This window comes from Protopterus annectens, chromosome 2.part0 (genome assembly GCF_019279795.1).
Source record: "Protopterus annectens isolate FY-2018-M chromosome 2.part0, PAN1.0, whole genome shotgun sequence".
Classification (NCBI taxonomy): domain Eukaryota; kingdom Metazoa; phylum Chordata; order Ceratodontiformes; family Protopteridae; genus Protopterus; species Protopterus annectens.
Genome location: NC_056728.1, coordinates 1,133,193,094 through 1,133,210,440, shown reverse-complemented (window position 1 = coordinate 1,133,210,440; position 17,347 = coordinate 1,133,193,094). Strand labels below are relative to the sequence as shown.

Genomic DNA, 17,347 nt, shown 5'->3' with positions numbered 1-17,347 from the left:
TAACATTAAGACATGCTCCTCAGTAGGTGTATTATTGGCCAAACAGTAAAGACCCCCCCCCCCCCCCATGGTGGGGAAAAAAATTAATGCCAGCCTAAAGGAAAAGTTCATAAGTAGAATCCTGTAGTAAAGAGGCACAAAACACGGCCTGATTCAAAAATCTAAGTGAGCACACTTGGCAAAGGTGTGAGTTGATAAATAATTGACCATAGCATGACTGTCTATAACAGAAGCATTTTGAAATAAGCCCTAAAAGCAGATGTTCTCTTTGTGGTGATGTCTCTGAGAGCCACATTTTTCTTACTTCTCCATAGCCCTCCCTACCCCACTGCTCGCTCTCAAGCTGATGCCTCCACCTCTTATACTCCCTTCCCTGACTACCCCATAGTTTTTTTTCTTGTAACCTCAGATATATCCCATGGAGGGGGCAAGCTGGTCGCCAACTACTCAAGAAGCCCTTTATGGTGCCAGGAGACATGGTAGCATTAGTTGTGAAAAATTAGTGTCCCGTCACTATCCTTATGTCCTAGGAAGAGAGGCAAGTGATTATATCAGGGAAACTTCATCACTCCCCTCATGCCAACAGTAGAGAGTGTGACATCAGAGACTGTATCACTAATTCTACTGTTGGCATATAAGACTCCTGGTGTCCACCAGAGGTGATATAAACAGGGAGCTAGCTATTCCCTCCCCTGGAATAAAAGCAAGTCAACAGCTGCTTCACTTTATCCCTTCTTGCTGGCCTTAGCAGCAACTCAAGTCTATTCTTGAACCAGGTTGCTAGTGTCACAGATGAATGACTTGCCTCTGCACCACTGCGGCCACAAACAGCATTTTTCAGTAGCTGATTTGCTGCTTGATGGCAAAAGACAGCCAACTTGAGTACACTTGGAAAGTATTTACTTGGCAACTGTCAGCCTTTTATTCTCTAGAGCAAAGGAGGTGAACAGCTGTTTCACTATCCTTAACACCTGCCTTACTTCATGTAGAATCTGAGCTGGCAGTTTATGTTCAAGATATAGAAGAATTTCTGCTTGGGTCTGTGACATACAAAAATAAAGTCCATACTAAGCTCACATGACCCAAAATCGAATAGTACCTCAAAGGCTGGAATAGTCAAACAGGGGACAGAGTACAGTAGCTCAGCCATGCTGGTTGGAGATGGTTTTGAGTTGGCCAATGGCTTCTGTGCAAATGAAGACTTGCATGAGATCAGGGGATGTGAGCCTGGTAATCCCTAGCCAGTAATGGTAGTTTGTGGTAGTGTGTACATGGTAATGTGCACACATTATGAGAGGGCAGGAATTCACAGCAGTAATTCAGTGCTTATATCAACCATTAGAGAGCTGTAAGAAGAATGAAAAGAAACACCTCCCAACCCATGCCCCGTGTGAAGTAGAGATGCAGAGAAGGGAGATGCGCTGTGTATTTCACAACCCTGGGGGCTATTAGGATCCATCCTGAAACAAGGATAGTGCCAGTCTTGGGGGGAGAAAAAGTTAATACCAAATCAGACAGGCTGCTGGAAGGACATCATCCTTCAGCATCCACTTAGATAATCAGGTGTGGACAGAGGAACAAACTCTTCCACGGCTGCATGGAAGATGGTCCCCTCAAGTCAGCTCTTGTTCCATGCAGTTATGGTCCACTGTATCAAGAATAAATGGGTTTAACACCTATCAGAGGGTACTAATTGAGCCATGGCAGAAAAATAAAGAACATAGGTTTAGGTCTTGACATTTCTGGGTTGGCGGTTGGTATACTGGTTAAGGTGTTTACCAAAGTTTAAATCAACTGTACTAAAAGTAGTGAATATACTAAGGGATAAAACAACTGGAAATGGGATCTTTAGAAAAGGGAAGAGTAAATTACATTAAAAAAACAGAGAACTGTCGGAACAATACATGCAGAATAACATTCTGGATGAGGAATGAGGTCTAAAAAAGACAGGATTTGAATGAGCTATATAATGTTTGACTGACAATGACTGGATAGATCATAAGTGATGTATAATGTTTGCAACTAAAAATATGCCAATATGGTTTGTTTTCAGATATATAAATGTATGACTGCTAATGTCATACATGATAATTTAATAAAGATGTTTTTGTTATATTAAAAAAGGCGTTTATCTCATAGACAAAAGGCACAGGGTTTGATTCTTACTTTTGGATTAGGAAATTTGGTTAGGCTTAAAATGGCCCACAAGAGCAGACAGCTTAGTACTAACTTATGAACCTATGTGAAGGCCCCCACCCAAGTTTCTTTGCTGAGAAAGAAAAGTAACAGATAAATGTACTGGTTTAAGAACAGTTTTGACATGACTTCCATAAAGAAACGTTGCCAAAAACGATAGTTAACTCTTGGAAAAGACCACATTTGCTTCTTTACAGATAAAGGTATGAAGCTCTGTCATCCCAGGAGAAAGGTGATGGCCACCAGGAAATGCATTTTCAAGAGACGAATTTCATAGTCACCAAGCCAACAAGTTCAAATAGAGGACAAGTAAAGCCATCAATAATGTTCAAATCCCAAGGAGGTGAGGGGTTCTTCATTGGAGAGAAAAGACTGCAGAACATTTTTAAAGAAATAACTTGACTAGTCAATACTAATCAAGAGATCTGCTCTACAGGAGGTCACACCGGCCAGCACTAGCTAACATGCAACTCATAAAAGGATAACTGAGAACCAAATCATACAGAGAAGCATCTGCATATTGACTGAGTCGGGGGTGGGGGCATGAGATACTTCTACACCCAAACAGAAAATCGTTTCCCACTTGGAAGAATACATGTCAGGTAAAAGGCTCTCTTGCCAGATTCAGTCATTTCTGACACTCTAGCTGGAAGGTTTCATGGCCAAAGGGACTACCCCAGCAGCCATACTCCAAGATGAAGATGGGTGTCACCCCAAGCAATGGAGACTTCCTTTGCTTATTCAAAGACTGATTCCTTTTCTTCCACGAAACTAACAGCTCTAACTATACCCTTCTGAGTCCATGGGTTCCAGGGATACAAATTGTTCCTTCCTTCCTGAATTCTCACATTAAGCAAGGAATCAGGTAAAGTAGTATAAGGACATACAGGAATTTTCTCTGCTACAGAATGAAGAACACGTCTACTGTTTTTCTCCCTCATGCCCTGCTACATAGTGCAAAAGAATGAGAGGAGGGTTCTCTGATGTAAAAAGGCCAGTCTCTGGGGTGCTGCACTCCAGGAAGATCTGAACCAGATACAACTCCCAAATACTAAAGGGAGTGGTGTAACTCAAAAAGTGTGCCAGCATATTCACTTCACCTGCAATGTAAACTCCTGAGAAGGTGATGCCTCCTATGATGGTACATTGCCATATTCACATTAACTTTATCCACAGGGAATCTGACAGAGTATCCCTATGAACATTTAGGCATCATGACAGAATAATTGCTGAACTGGATCTGACAGCCTTAAACAGCAGCAGAACTGCACACAGCTTCAACTGGGTGATGTGAAGCACCCTTCTCCTGCAGGAACCACTTCTGAATTGTGGGGAAATTAACATAGGCTCCCCTGCCTGCTTACAAGGCATCCATTGTCAAAAGTAGCAATTAACTGTAGGGTGGTGCACAAAACTGTACAAATGGCAAAATAAACTACAGACCTCATATAATTAAATGTACTTAACTCAGATTTTTAAGTTTTACATGGTCTAAAATGTATTTGGAGCTCTTGAAGTTCCTTGCCACTGTTCAGTTAATTGCTTGTTTTCCTTTTTTATTCTGTGTATGGCTCTGCCTTCCACGTGGGTGTTTTTTGGAATCCACTGTCAAACCTTATGACAATTATAGCTGCAGAAGAGAGTTGGGTTTACCACCACTCTAGGTTTCAATGACAGGTTCTGACACCAAGAGATCTGTAAGAACTGATGCTGCAGCCACTTACAGCTCACAGCTGAATGCAACATTTACACCCTTAAATGTACAACAGGCACTGTTGCAGGTCATACTGGCCATTAATCTCATAAGATGCAGAAGGGTCGAAGCCTGGATGGTGCTCTGCATCCTTACCCAGGATGCCAATGCCATGATCACATGGACCCTTCTCTGTGGGCAGAAATGACCTAAAAAGGAAAGCATCCACCCTCACACTGATGGTAACTTTTTGAGATGGAATGAGAGAATATTTCTCCCAGTTTATGGTCACCTTCCAGAGATGCAGCCTTAGGACTTGTCCACTCTAGGGATGCTACAAGGGAGTCCCTCAACAAGATCATCAAAATTCAGTAATTCAGGAAAGGGAATACATGAAGTTACTTCTCCTAAAAAGCCTCCTCCACTATAGCCTGCACACCAGTTAACACTATAAGTGATGAAGCGGGTAAAATAGCAACGAAAATGGAGCTCACACATTAAGAATCAAAGGAAAACCCCAACTGGTCTCAAAGACTGATGTGTCAAAACATATTCATCACTTCCAGCAGTACCAACCAACAAGAATGTGACATCCCTTGAGATCTACCATATGGAACTTGAATTAATGAAATGCTGGATGTGCTTGTGGAACCTAAGTTCCATGATGGAAAGAAACCATTCTGGCCCTTTAGACATATAAAAGGGTAAGAGAAGAATCATTGGCTTCAGTCGTATGAAAGAATAGCCTGTCTGGCCTCTTTGAGATGTAAATTTAACTCTAGGGCTATTTTGAGAAATCTGTGGAGACGGTTTGATATCGGAGCAGAACCCTTCCTGGACCTAAGGGCTCTGAGATTAGGTCATCTATGATCATACTGCGAAACCAATGGTCTTTCATTGTATGCATCCAAACAAAGACAAACTTGAACTGACCTATCACTATCATGCATTGGTTCAATGGCTGTGACATTTGGGCTGGTAGAGTCATTCCTTAGGAAAACTTGACTGGCATCACCAAGAGGCAATGGAACCATATGATGCTTAAGGGTGTTTCATCTGTGAAGGCACTTTCTCTTCTTCTTCTTCGTGGAAGCAATAGCTAAACCTACAAGAAGAAGAAAGGATGAGAGAGAGAGAGACTGTAATGTCTTCTCTTGAGATAAGAACAAGTTTTCTTTACAAGAGGTCAGCCAGCAGGTCCTATAAATGCTAACCAAATAGAAATATAAATTCCCCCATAAAATCTACTTAGGATATGACTCTAAGAAACTCTTTAAAATTCCTACTGACTATGGAGTTTCACCCATGCAATCATGCATACAAACATGCACAAATCTGTCAACCTTTCCACAACACAATTATTCTCACAATTACAATTACAATATGCTATGAGGTAGCCTACTGTGGACGATGCAGGCAAAATTGTGACCAGCTTTTTGAATCTGGAGTCAGGATAAGCTTTTACAGTAATGAACCCACCAAGGAAAACTGGAACTTGGGTGCATGGGACAAAGTTAAATGACTTAAGCCCCTTATACGACAGTGGAAAATAACCTCTCACCCATTTTGTCCAATACTTTTCATTCTTTTTCATGTGGCAAGCTGATGAGTACATCCACACAAGGATGCACAGGAAGGATCAAATGCCACTCAGCCAGGGACCTGAAGAGGTGGTCTGCCTTCTTAGGAGATGCATAAGCAGAATCTGGGTGCTAGAAGGCTGAATATGCAGTATTCTTGACCATACACTCCAAGGGGTATGACCCAATGGTACTCAGCTTTCATCTCCAGATACTCATTAAAGCATTTCTGGTAGAAAAGAATATGGCCACAGGCCAGCCCAAGATGGAATTCATGAATAGTACAGTTGTGTACACTTACCATAAATGTAGATGTTCGAGGGTATTCACTGTTGCAGTCATTACATTTGGGTAATCAGATGGCAGGTTGCCCTCAGTCGGCCTGATTAACAAAGTCTTGGGTCCTACTTCGGTTGCTGTCCCTACTTCCCTGATGTCAGGTCGTCAGGGGTAGCTAGTAGCTAAGAGCAGTGACATGACATAAGACCCGAGACCATCTGAAGAATGGATTTACCTCAAGCAGTAACCACAGCTTGCCTTCTATCTCTTTAGCCTACTAATGGTGCTCCCTAATAGTCCTAGGCATGTGTGTGTCTGTGTGTGTGATTGTGCATGTGTGTGTATGAGTTCCATATTTGATTCGCATTTTGGCACTTTCAAATGCACCCCATTCTCAGCGTACCAAGATAAGCTGAACACTTCTCACTCCTAATTCTATTGCTATCTGGTTGAGTCACTGCCATTTACAGACCAGAATCACATCATGAGCATCTATGAGGTAATAAATACACAGTGATGGGGTGTGTGCTATCTCATAATCTTGCACCACATGTACATTTAGATGGATCTGGTGCTTTCTGCATTAAACATAGAAACTTTGTTGGCAAACTTCAGGATCAAGATCCAAGCTATGCCAGTTGCACGAAAGAAAGGGCTCAGGAATCAGATGCGCTCATCATGTGCAGCAAATTAATTAAGACATACACCAAAATAAAGCAAGTAACATCCCACCCAAAGAAAGGAAACTTCTGAGAGAAAAAAGACCATCATGGAGTGGATGGAAGAATCATCAATGACTTAGCAAGGAGCATGTTTTTGTTGTTCTACCTTTTATTTTCCATGTACAATAAATACAAATATCATAAAGACTATTCACTCTCGGTAACTTCTCTCTGGAAAGGTTTATTCAATCTCTCAAGGCAGCCTAGTACTATTTTATGAAAAAGCAGATAAGACTGGATATTTCAAGTTCTTTAGCTTGTGTTTCTTCATTCTAAGAAAGTGGTGACATCAGTGAAAAACACTGTATCTAGCCATTAAATTTCCCTTTGGCTTGCTTTTTATAAAGTCAATATACAGAAAATGTTTTCCTAGGTGCACCATTAGTTCTGATAGCGACAGTGCACTTTCTTCAAGAAATAATGTAAATTTCTAAAAATTAGATGTGTAATGTCCAAACATTCCACAACAGTGCATTTATTATTATTTTTATTTGAATAATAAACATTATTTGACATCTGCAATGTCACTGCCTGTTAACATGGAGCGCATACAATGTTAGACACTCTAGTCCTTGGAATTATCAAACTACAATGTTCATGCTATTAACACTCACAGCCAAAAAGATACTATGTATTACTTTGAGTAAGTTTTTTTGCCAGCAAATACCTGTGTTTGGATGGGTGACGAGACGTGCCTGGAAGAAGCTTTGAAGCAGCATCCAGCTCACAGCTTCCTTCTGACTGTAGCCCACTGTAACATTAAGGACATCATTCAGACCAAGGAAAGGCACTCGACCTTGTGAAACCAAGTATGCCCTAACAAGGGTGGCTTTTTCAACATTCTCCTGTCATACAAATAAATAAAAGAAGGTTTAAAAATCTTCCCAGAATTCCAGAATACGTATGAATTTGCTATAATTACTACAGTCACTATTTCAAATTTAAGATCACTTTCTTGTTACTGCTCATCATAGGTTCATAGGTGTGCACTAGGCTAATGGCCCTGGAGCCTTTACAAGCCTAGTCCATAGGATTACCCTGGCATCGTGCCTCCCAACCTTTTGTTAATTCAGGAATGTAGAAAGTAATTACTTGGTGTTTGAGCTTTCTAATACTATGACATCTCATGGAGCTTCACAATGGCAGAGAGAACTACAACTGCTAATACTTTTACAAGTCTGCAAAGCCTGTAACTCTTCAAACTACAGGGAAAGGCATAGCCAGGTCGTTTACCAGAAAGGTCTCCAAAATAATAATGGCCACAGAACAAAAACATCTCTACAAGTGATGCAGAAAATATTAGCAGTACATAAAATGAAGTTTCTAGCAGCCAGCCAATTAAGGTTACATGTGAGGGATAAGACTCAGGTGACTAGAACATCTACATAAAACAGCATATAACCAAAATGTATTTTTTTTTGTTGAAAAGGGCAGAACACTAATTCAACAAAGACACAGAAAGAGGCAGATGCCATTAAATAATATAACACAGTAGTTTGCAGTGAAATTAAATATAAATACATTTAATCAAATGTGCTAGGACTAATTACAGACAGGTGAATGTAATACAACAGATTGAGAACAAGAAAGAACCATAAGACGAATAAGTTATGCATCAAACAATTGTGTAAAAAAATTTAAAATAAATAAAAACGGGGGGGGGGGGGTAAAGAAGCAGCTAGAGTTTTGTAAATGGGTAAAGAGTGGAACAGAGACTGGTCAGTTCCTCATGGATTGAGTTTTTTGTTTTGCTAACTGAGTAAGTTAATATGAAGATGGATTCATATTTGGTGAGAGGAGTTTGGTTTCACTAAATATGTAATGGGTAAGACTCAGCAAAGATTTGATCATAAGTGAAACAGGGTTTGTTTAGTGGAATAATAGTAGTTAAGATGAATAATCAGAATCAGAAAAGGTGAAAAGTACAGAGAAGTGTATCTACACACTGGTGAGGGTGATAAGCAAAGAGATGATGTGCTAGAATCTGCAATGTGGTTAGCATTCCAATAAATCATATAACACAGTGGCTTGCAGAGAAACAAAATGTACAATAAAATGAATTTAATCAGAGCATCAAAACATAAGACTAATAACATTCAGATGAAAATAATACAACATATTGAGAACAAGCCAGAAATACCACAAGATGAATATACAATCTAGCACACCACTGGGTGAAAAATTTAAATCAGGTCTGTATACTGAAATAGTACTAATTGACATGGATAATCAGAGTTAGAAGGGAAGGGGTGTGTGTGTGCAGAGGGAGAGGAAAAAGTACACAGAAATATGTCTATATAAGGGGAAGGGGGATATGTAGTTAGAAGGTGTGCTACAATCTACAATGTCCTTCAAAGTTAGCTTTTCTTACTGAAAAAAAGTCTAATGAGAACTACATACATGTTTTTCAAGGTGTATGTATACTGAAATACCTTGAAATGCTGAAATGTCAATGTTGCAAAATGTCAAAATGTAAAAAAATCAACACTCGCAACTTCAACAGCTCAGTGTGCATGTCTGGGAGTAACCTCAGAGAATACAAACTCAAGAACAGTGTTTTTTGTGTAAGGGGTAAGCCCCCATGCACCTTCTACACTGCCTGATCATTATAAAAATGAACTCTTGAGATCTCACAGTCCCTGGGAAAGTGGCATATTCTTCACGGTCAGGGGCTGTTGATTCTGAACCCCTGTCAGCCAAAGTGTTGTCAACAAAACAGATATCGACATAAGCCACATTCAACTAAATTCAGTGAAACCATATATAAACATACACACACGCGCACACACACACACACACACACACACACATATATATATATATATATATATATAGAATGAGTGAGAGAGAGAGAATTTACTTGGGACATCATCTTGAATCTCACTTTTCCTTTTTTGTCGTTTTTCAAAATGTTGTTTACCCAGGTACTGGATGGTGAAGTGGTGTGCACATCTGCATTGCAATTTCTCTGTTTCTTTCCCAGCTGAGGTGGCTCCTGTGTAGACCCTACATAGGTTCATAGGTAGGTACTAGGCTATTGGCCCTAGGGCCTATATAAGCCTAGCCAAAAAAATGTACCCTGGCTTTCGCCACCCAAGAAAATTATTTTCCTGTGCCCCTGTCAAGCAGAGCCACAGAAGTGATCCCTGGGATGAATTTCCTATTTCCCATCCAATCATCAAGATTTTTCTTGAAGAGTGCTAATGAGGAGCTCTGTTTGACATAGATATGTAGTCTGTTCCAGAGTATGGGAAGTCTCTGGGACAGAAGTCTATCCCTCCAGCATGTTCTGTTTATTGTGGTGACAAGGTTTAGGTCCCTAGAGCGTGTAGCTTGGAGGGATTTGGATTTCTTTAAGTGGAGCATGTCCAACAGCTCCGGGTTTGACATAGCTTTGTATGTTAGGCAGAGATGCCCCTGAGTAAGCGATATGTGATGGAGTAAAGCTGTAGTTTTTTGAGACTGTCTGTGTAGGGCATCTGTTTGAGGCCAGTAATCCGCTTTGTGGGGTATTTCTGTGGTCTTTTCAGTTGTTGTAGATGTCTTGTGAGGTGCATACCAAAAGGGGCATTGTACTCTATAATGGGTCTAATGAGTGATGAGTAGAGGCGAACAATGACCTCTTTTTTTCTGGATGAGAATCCTTTTGTGATGAGATGAGCCACGTAGAAGGATTTCCTGACCATTGTGGCAATATGATTATCAAAGGAGAGACTAATGTCCACCTGTGTCCCAAGGTCTCATCACATTTTCAGCATTAAGTAGACTACCAGCTATGTGGTAGTTCATGGGTACAGAGTTTTTGCCAAAGGGGATGACAATACACTTTTTGGCACTGAGCTTCAGGCCATGGCTTTGACACCAGGTATCCGTCTCAGTGAGGTCCTTTTGGTAGTATGTCCACATCGTTAAGAGTTTCGATTATGGCTCCTAGTTTGCAGTCATCTGCAAACTTTGTTAGCCAAAGACCTTCTGTGTTAGCCTGCACTTCAGAGAAGTAGATACCAAACAGGAGAGGACCCAGGACTGAACCCTGTGGTACTCCACTTGTCACTGGTCTGAAGTCGGATTTGGAATCCGCTACTTTCACAGTGTGGGTTCTGTCCATGAGCCAGTTGGCAACCCATCTTGTGACATTGGGATTTATACCTAGTTTAGTGAGCTTATCTATAATTCCAGAGTGAGGGATGGTGTCAAAAGCCTTGGCGAGATCTAGATAAGCTGTGTGAACCACTTTACCCTCATCTATGGCGACTACTTCAAAGAAGTCAATCAGGTTTAGGAGACATGATCTGCCTTTTACAAATCCGAACTGGGTAGGGTCCAGAGTTTGGAGATTACCAATGTCTTTGTTCATGAGTTCCACGATGATACATTCTATGGCCTTGCAGACCAGGCACGTCAGGCTAATGGTGCGGTAGTTCCCGGGTCCGTCGTGGCTCCCCGTTTGTGGAGTGGGATAACCGTCGCAGTGCACCATTCAGTGGGTACAAAGCCTAAGGTGAGGCTATGACTTAACATGGTACTTAGGTAGGGTGCCAGTTCATTCTGTAGTTCGTGTAGAATGCAGCCTGGGATATTGTCATGTCCCATGGATGCTGTGTTCTTGGCTTTGGAGAGTGTGTTTTTTTACCTCTGCAGCCGTGATTATAGGAACTTTGCCTTGTTCCGGTATAGAGATGGGCCCTCTAGGGGGTGAGAGGGGGGTAAAGTTAGCACTGAACCTATCAGCCAGGATGTTGGCAATATCAGTTGATTCTGTATATTTAGTGTCATTGTGCTGTAACTCAGAGCAGATCTGAGTGTTCCCATTGAGACTCTTGACATAGCTATAGAATGCTTTGTGGTTGTCTTAAGAGTCAGCGGCAATTTTGTTTTCATAACTAGCTTTGGAGGATTTTATGAGGGATCTCGGCTTCTTACTGAGGTTGACCAGGGAGATCCTCCAGTCATGGGATTTTACTCTTTTTTGCAACAGTTTCTTTCTTCTGTTGTAGAGTTTGTTTATGGCAGAGGACCACCAGATTGGCTTCCTTTTTTTGGAGGATAACATCTTGGTTCTGCTAGGGATAGCATGATACATGCACTCGTGTAAGGGATTATAAACTGCATTTGTGTTGGATTCAGCAGTCATACCTCTACTGTCCATCTGCATGGGTGTCATGAAGTTTGCCACTTCTGTCTTAAGAAGTGTGAAGTTAGCTTTGGAGAAGTTTTTTACGATGGTTTCCCTAATTTGGGTGGGGGTGGGATGTGGATGTCTAGGCCGATTAGCTTGTGGTCGGATCTGACCAACGAGGAATTGATCTCTGGTGTGGAACACCGGTTTCCCATGTTGGTAATGACTAAGTCTAGGATATTGCTGCCCCTGGTGGGGGTGTGAATAAGTTGATCCAAGGCATTGGAATTTATGAATTCTAGAAAACATTGAGCAAAAGAGTTGGTACATGAGTAGTTTTCCCAGTTAATGGTGGGGTAGATGAAATCACCCATTATTAGGGTGTTGGGTTGTACCCTAATACTTTCCAGAGTATCAAGAAATGAGGAGTGGGAATCCTGGGGCATGGTGAGGGGTCTGTAGCAAGCTACAATTTGGATTATGGTCTTGCCGAGAGTTAGTTGCACTTGGATAATCTCGGATGCATTATGCTGTTCAACTAGCCTGGAGGTGTGGATATCCTTAATGAATATGGACACGCCTCTGCCTTTAGTGCTTCGTTCTGGGTTAGGTGGCCAAAAGGTGTGGTATGAATTGTAGCCTGGTAATGCAGGGGTGCTCTCTGGAGCTTTGAACCAGGTCTCTGTCACTGCACAGATGTCAATGTTCTCCATTTTAAGGAGTGCCTCGAGTGAATGCATTTTGAGGTTTAGACTTCTAGCATTGATTAGCATTACCCTCAGATTTTGCTTGCTTGTACCGGTTATGGTGGTGAATTTGCCATTTGAACCTTGCCTAAAAAAGGCACTACAGGGGTGGCAAGAGCCTTAGCCAGTATCCAGAATCCTAAGGGCGACAGGTGCAGGCCATCTCTGGCAAAGCATTGTGGTCTGTCGATCATGTCATCCCAGGCAGACAAATACTGGATCCCCTTAGAATGATACCAGAAGCTTAGCCAATTGTTGAAGTCAATCATTTTGTCCTTGTACTGTGATATCATTCTGGGTGATGGCAGGATGCTACTCAGGGTTAGGGTCATACCTGCCTGGGATACAAGATTGGAGAGCTCCTCCATGTCTCTCCATGTAGTCCAGGGAGGTACGTCTCAGGTCATTCACACCAACATGGACAATGACAGTGTCATATTTGTACTTATTGTGGCGTGACCTGAGTGCATGCATTATGTGGCGGATCCTGGCACCTGACAGGCAGCTGACAGTAACTTTCTCCTTGTTTAGTCTAGTGAGTGTCAGTGTGCCTGACTATAGAGTCACCTATGACTAGAGTGTTGGGTACATTGTTATGCCTTATCGGCTGTGGTTGAGTGGCACAATGAGTTTGTGGACTATGTGTCATTTGGGTTGTGTTGGGGGGGGGGGGGTGGAGCTTGCTTGCTTTTATGCTTTGGAGGTCCCTGATGCTTGGGCAGGTTTTTATTGAGAGCCTCCACGAATGTAGGTGTGTGTTTTGTGTTTCTGTGTGTGTGTTTTTGTGGTGTAGGTTTTGAGGGACTATCTGATGAGTGTGGTGTGGTGCAAGTGTTTTCCTTCTCCTCTTGACTGTCTAGTCCAGTCTTGGGTGAACAGAGCTTTGCTTCCAGTTTGGCTATATAAGTGCATCTCTCATAGGTTGTAGTTTTGAGTGGTAGGAGGAGAGGGTTGTCTGTGTACAAAGACAATTGCTGCATTGCCCCAAGATGCCCAGATTCATCAGGTAGACAGGAGAAATCTCTGGGAGCTGACCCTTAGACATGCCTGGATATGTGCTTATTTATTAAGTACTAAAAACTGCTTTCCTCTAGACAAGTGAGGAAAGTTGAGTGCTGTAGTAATTTGTAGCTTATTTAGTGCTTACAATGAGTTCTGAACAAGTGCTAAGTTCAAAGAAACAGATTTGAGTGCTGAAACTAGAAAACTGGCTAGTTATAAGAAACAAAACTAAGCTAGAAGGCTTCCCTCCAACATAGAAGGGCTTGGGGCTCAGAAGCCTACAAACAGTCTAGACCACTTAACAGGAAAGGCAGGTAAACAAGCTTACTTTTTTTTTCTCTTTCCCAGATGCTCTCTTTGTACACAGTAAGAGTGCCTGAAATCAGAATATGATCTCACTGCACTCAGTTGAGTGAGCAAATGAGATGGGCCCAGAAGGAGTATCCAAATACAAACTTACAAGAGGGGTGGGCAGTTTCAAAACCACTAAGAGGAAACAGGGAGGGTGGGTGGGGAAACTAACTGAAAACAGAGTAAAAACTTCCACTTCAGTTAATATTCATGCAACACAAATAAATCAATTTAAATACTGTATTATTTGAAAAAAGTGCAGATAAAAGGTACTTAAATTCTCTTATACGTCCAGTTGAATACAGCTAGATCTTAGCCACTGCCTGGATCCATATGAGAGCTTTCCCCCAGATGTCAAAGGCATCCCATTAGGTGAACTGCAGTTCTCTAAATTGCCCATAAGTGTAGATGCAAAGTGTGTGTGCATGTATTAGCTCTCTGCCTTGTGCTTACTAAGTGGTAGAACAGACTCTGACTTTCCACTGACTCTGAATCAGATCATAAATGGGTACTTGCGAATGAATGAAAACATCAGTTTACATGTTAAGGATTTCTTGTAAATCTAAATCTCAGCATCAAAGCCAGGACAGCCTGGTTTGTTTTTTGGCGAAACCTACCAGCAGAGAGAGAGAGAACCTTTAGCAATTAATCTTTCAACATGCAACTGGCCAACCATCCTCTAACCTTCACATTACTGCCAATGCCTGAAGGCTCATAAGAAAGATATGTCCAGCCTTCATTTTTAATTTTTCTAGAGACAATATAAGAATCAACTGAGGAAACCACCAAGAAGCTTCATTCAGCCTAGAATCCCCCTGTGAAACAGATAAAGAACATGTAGAACTGCTGGCTGAAATACTCAAAGACCTGGTGTTAAAGTGGAAACTGTAACAACCTGCCTTGTTCTATTGAATTTCAGCTAGTAAGCAATCCTAATTCATCACATAAATTATGCCAAGCAAATGAGTGCGACTGATTCAAGCAAGCAAACTCTGAACAACTGCACTGCATAAAGACAGAACAGGAATCCAAGAAAGATGCAAGTGTTTTACTTAATCCAAATGTGCTATCATACATTGTCAAACTGACTTAAAAAGGTTTAATCTTTGTTGCCGCTTTTTCTTCTTGATCCAGCATTTCTGAAGCATGTTACTTGCTAAGCAGCTTAGACCAGGCTGACATCTGCAAACAGTAGCAGTCACTTATGGAGTACAGAAAAACTGATGCACTATCCAATGTACCACAGTATTAGAGATCAAACTTAAACATGGTTTAAGGATGCTGCTATTGCTACTGTTCTTCTGGTTAAGAAAAGTTGTACAACTCTGCTTTATACTGCTATTTAATACTGTTTCTGCATTTAAATGAAACTTGCCTCTGCATATGTTCTATTTATCCTTCCTGCTCTTTGCTACCCTACGTTCTGTTTTTCACCTTATCTACCCCTAGCCTCTCTGTTGTACTTCTAGCCACAGGTTGCATTTTTGCTTACATACAGTGTTATGTATTTCTCTCCTAACTAATACAATTCCCTTATCACTTCACTTTTTTGAGTAATTTACTATCTGGTTATACAGTTCAGCATTTTTACCCAACTCATTTCCCATTCTCTCCTCTCCTTTATTCTAGGTGTATAGGCTCAGCATTTCACCATCCACTACTCATTTAAAAAAAGTTAGTCACCAATGCACCTTGTGCTCCATAACTGTCTACTTCTGAAGCAGAGACAACATCCTAACAGTGGACCCTGCAGCTTTACCAGTCCCAATAAATTGCTTATGTGTGTTTTATATTTAGCTATCTAACTGTACTTTTTTCTCACCTATAAACAGATTCCTTGCACATCACTGAAACATACCTATCCTTCATTCCTCTCATTGGATTTCTGCCCTTACTTATGCCGTTCTAAAAAGTGTTTTTTCCAAGTAGCATTATCTGGCAATACTTCTTGGCTTTTTTCTACAGTATAACTCACCTTTTAAACCCTACAATTTTATTAGCTTTCCTAACCTTCGTATTTTTACTCATTTATCTTTAGCCCACACATTATAGAATTTTAATATACTTTTAGTAATTGCTGCTTTGGCTCATACTACCAGTTCTATCCCTCCTTACCTTAGTTCCTTCTATTTTATTTGCATTTCCTATACAGCTCTAATTATTTTACTTATACCATATGCATTTTATGTCTTAATCAGAATAACCTTTCTATTCACATATCCCTTACTTTTTTCTATAAATACATAAGTAAAATACTTGGTTAAAGCTTTCCTTACTTATAGATTATTTTTACAGGAGATGGGCAGCTGCACGCAGGCTCACTCTGCTCCTGTACCCTACCCCAATTCCCACCCACCAACACTACACCTAAACTTAAACACAGCTCCACCCTCTTCCCCAGATTCATCCATTACATCCTAGACAATTACTTTGATGCCCAACCTTTCCTATTCTACTTCCTTTCAGTGATATCCTGCCTCCTCTAACTCCTTCCCCTACTACTACTCTCTAATCAACATCCCACAATCTAGCTACAGCTAAAACTGCAAACCAATAGATCCACTGAGTGACTAGCACCAAAACTACAATGAAACTCGGTCCAGCATCAGGAATTCAACAAAGGCCAACGCACGGGTATAATAAACTATAGAACACTTTAATAAAATAATTTAGTACTTCCGTTCCACTGTAAGCCTAAACTTCATCAGAATAAATTCCCTGCTTCCAAAACCCCATTTAATACATTTGCAAATTCTATTGGTTACTTCCCTTTACAAACTAACAAATCATTGCCCTTCCAACTGATTACATTATTGCTAATGGAAACAGAGTTGTCCATAGTACAAAAATCTGAAAAAATGTACAAATACAATAACTGAACAGCAAACGTGCAGTAAATTGAACTTCATAATACAGTACTTGACAACTTAGTGAATAAAAGTTACTGCATGAATTTTATATACAGTGGATATAAAAAGTGTACACACCCCTGTTAAAATGCCATGTTTTTGTGCTATCAAAAATGAGACCACAGTATGTCATTTCAAAACTTTTCCCACCTTTAATGTGACCTATAAGCTATACAATTCAATTGAACAACAAATCTGTTAGGGGAAAAATATTAAAAAATAAAAAATGTACAATAAGCTGGTTGCATAAGTGTGCACACCCTTAAATTTAATACTTTGTTGAAGCACCTTTTGATTTAATTACAGCATTCAGTCTTCTTGGGTAGGAGTCTTAAATGGCATATCTTGACTTGGCAATATTTACCCACTCTTCCTTGGAAAAGTGCTCTAAATCTGACAGATTGCGAGGGCATCTCTTGTGCACAGCCCTCTTCAGGTCACCCCACAGATTTTCTACTGGATTTAGGTCTGGGCTCTGGCTGAGCCATTCCAAAACTTAAATTTTCTTCTAGTGAAGCCATTCTTTTGTTGATTAGGATGCATGCTTGGGGTCATTGTAGTGTTGAAAGGTGAAATTTCTCTTCATTTTCAGCTTTCTAGCAGAAGCCTGAAGGTTTTGGGCCAAACGTGAATGGTATTTGGAACTGTTCTTAATTCCCTCCACTTTGACTAAAGCCCCAGATTCAGCTAAAGAAAAGTAACCCCAAAGCATGATACTGACACCAACATGCTTCACTGTGGGGATGGTGG

General features: G+C 40.8%; 1 protein-coding gene across 1 annotated transcript in view; it reads right to left on the bottom strand.

Moving 5' to 3' along the window:
- Window positions 1–17,347, bottom strand: part of FOCAD (focadhesin) — a 2,336,882-nt gene that overhangs the window by 150,001 nt on the left and 2,169,534 nt on the right. The window contains exon 42 of the mRNA XM_044060381.1: window positions 7,138–7,315. Coding sequence (XP_043916316.1) covers window positions 7,138–7,315 — 178 coding nt within the window. The remainder of the gene's footprint in view (window positions 1–7,137; window positions 7,316–17,347) is intronic.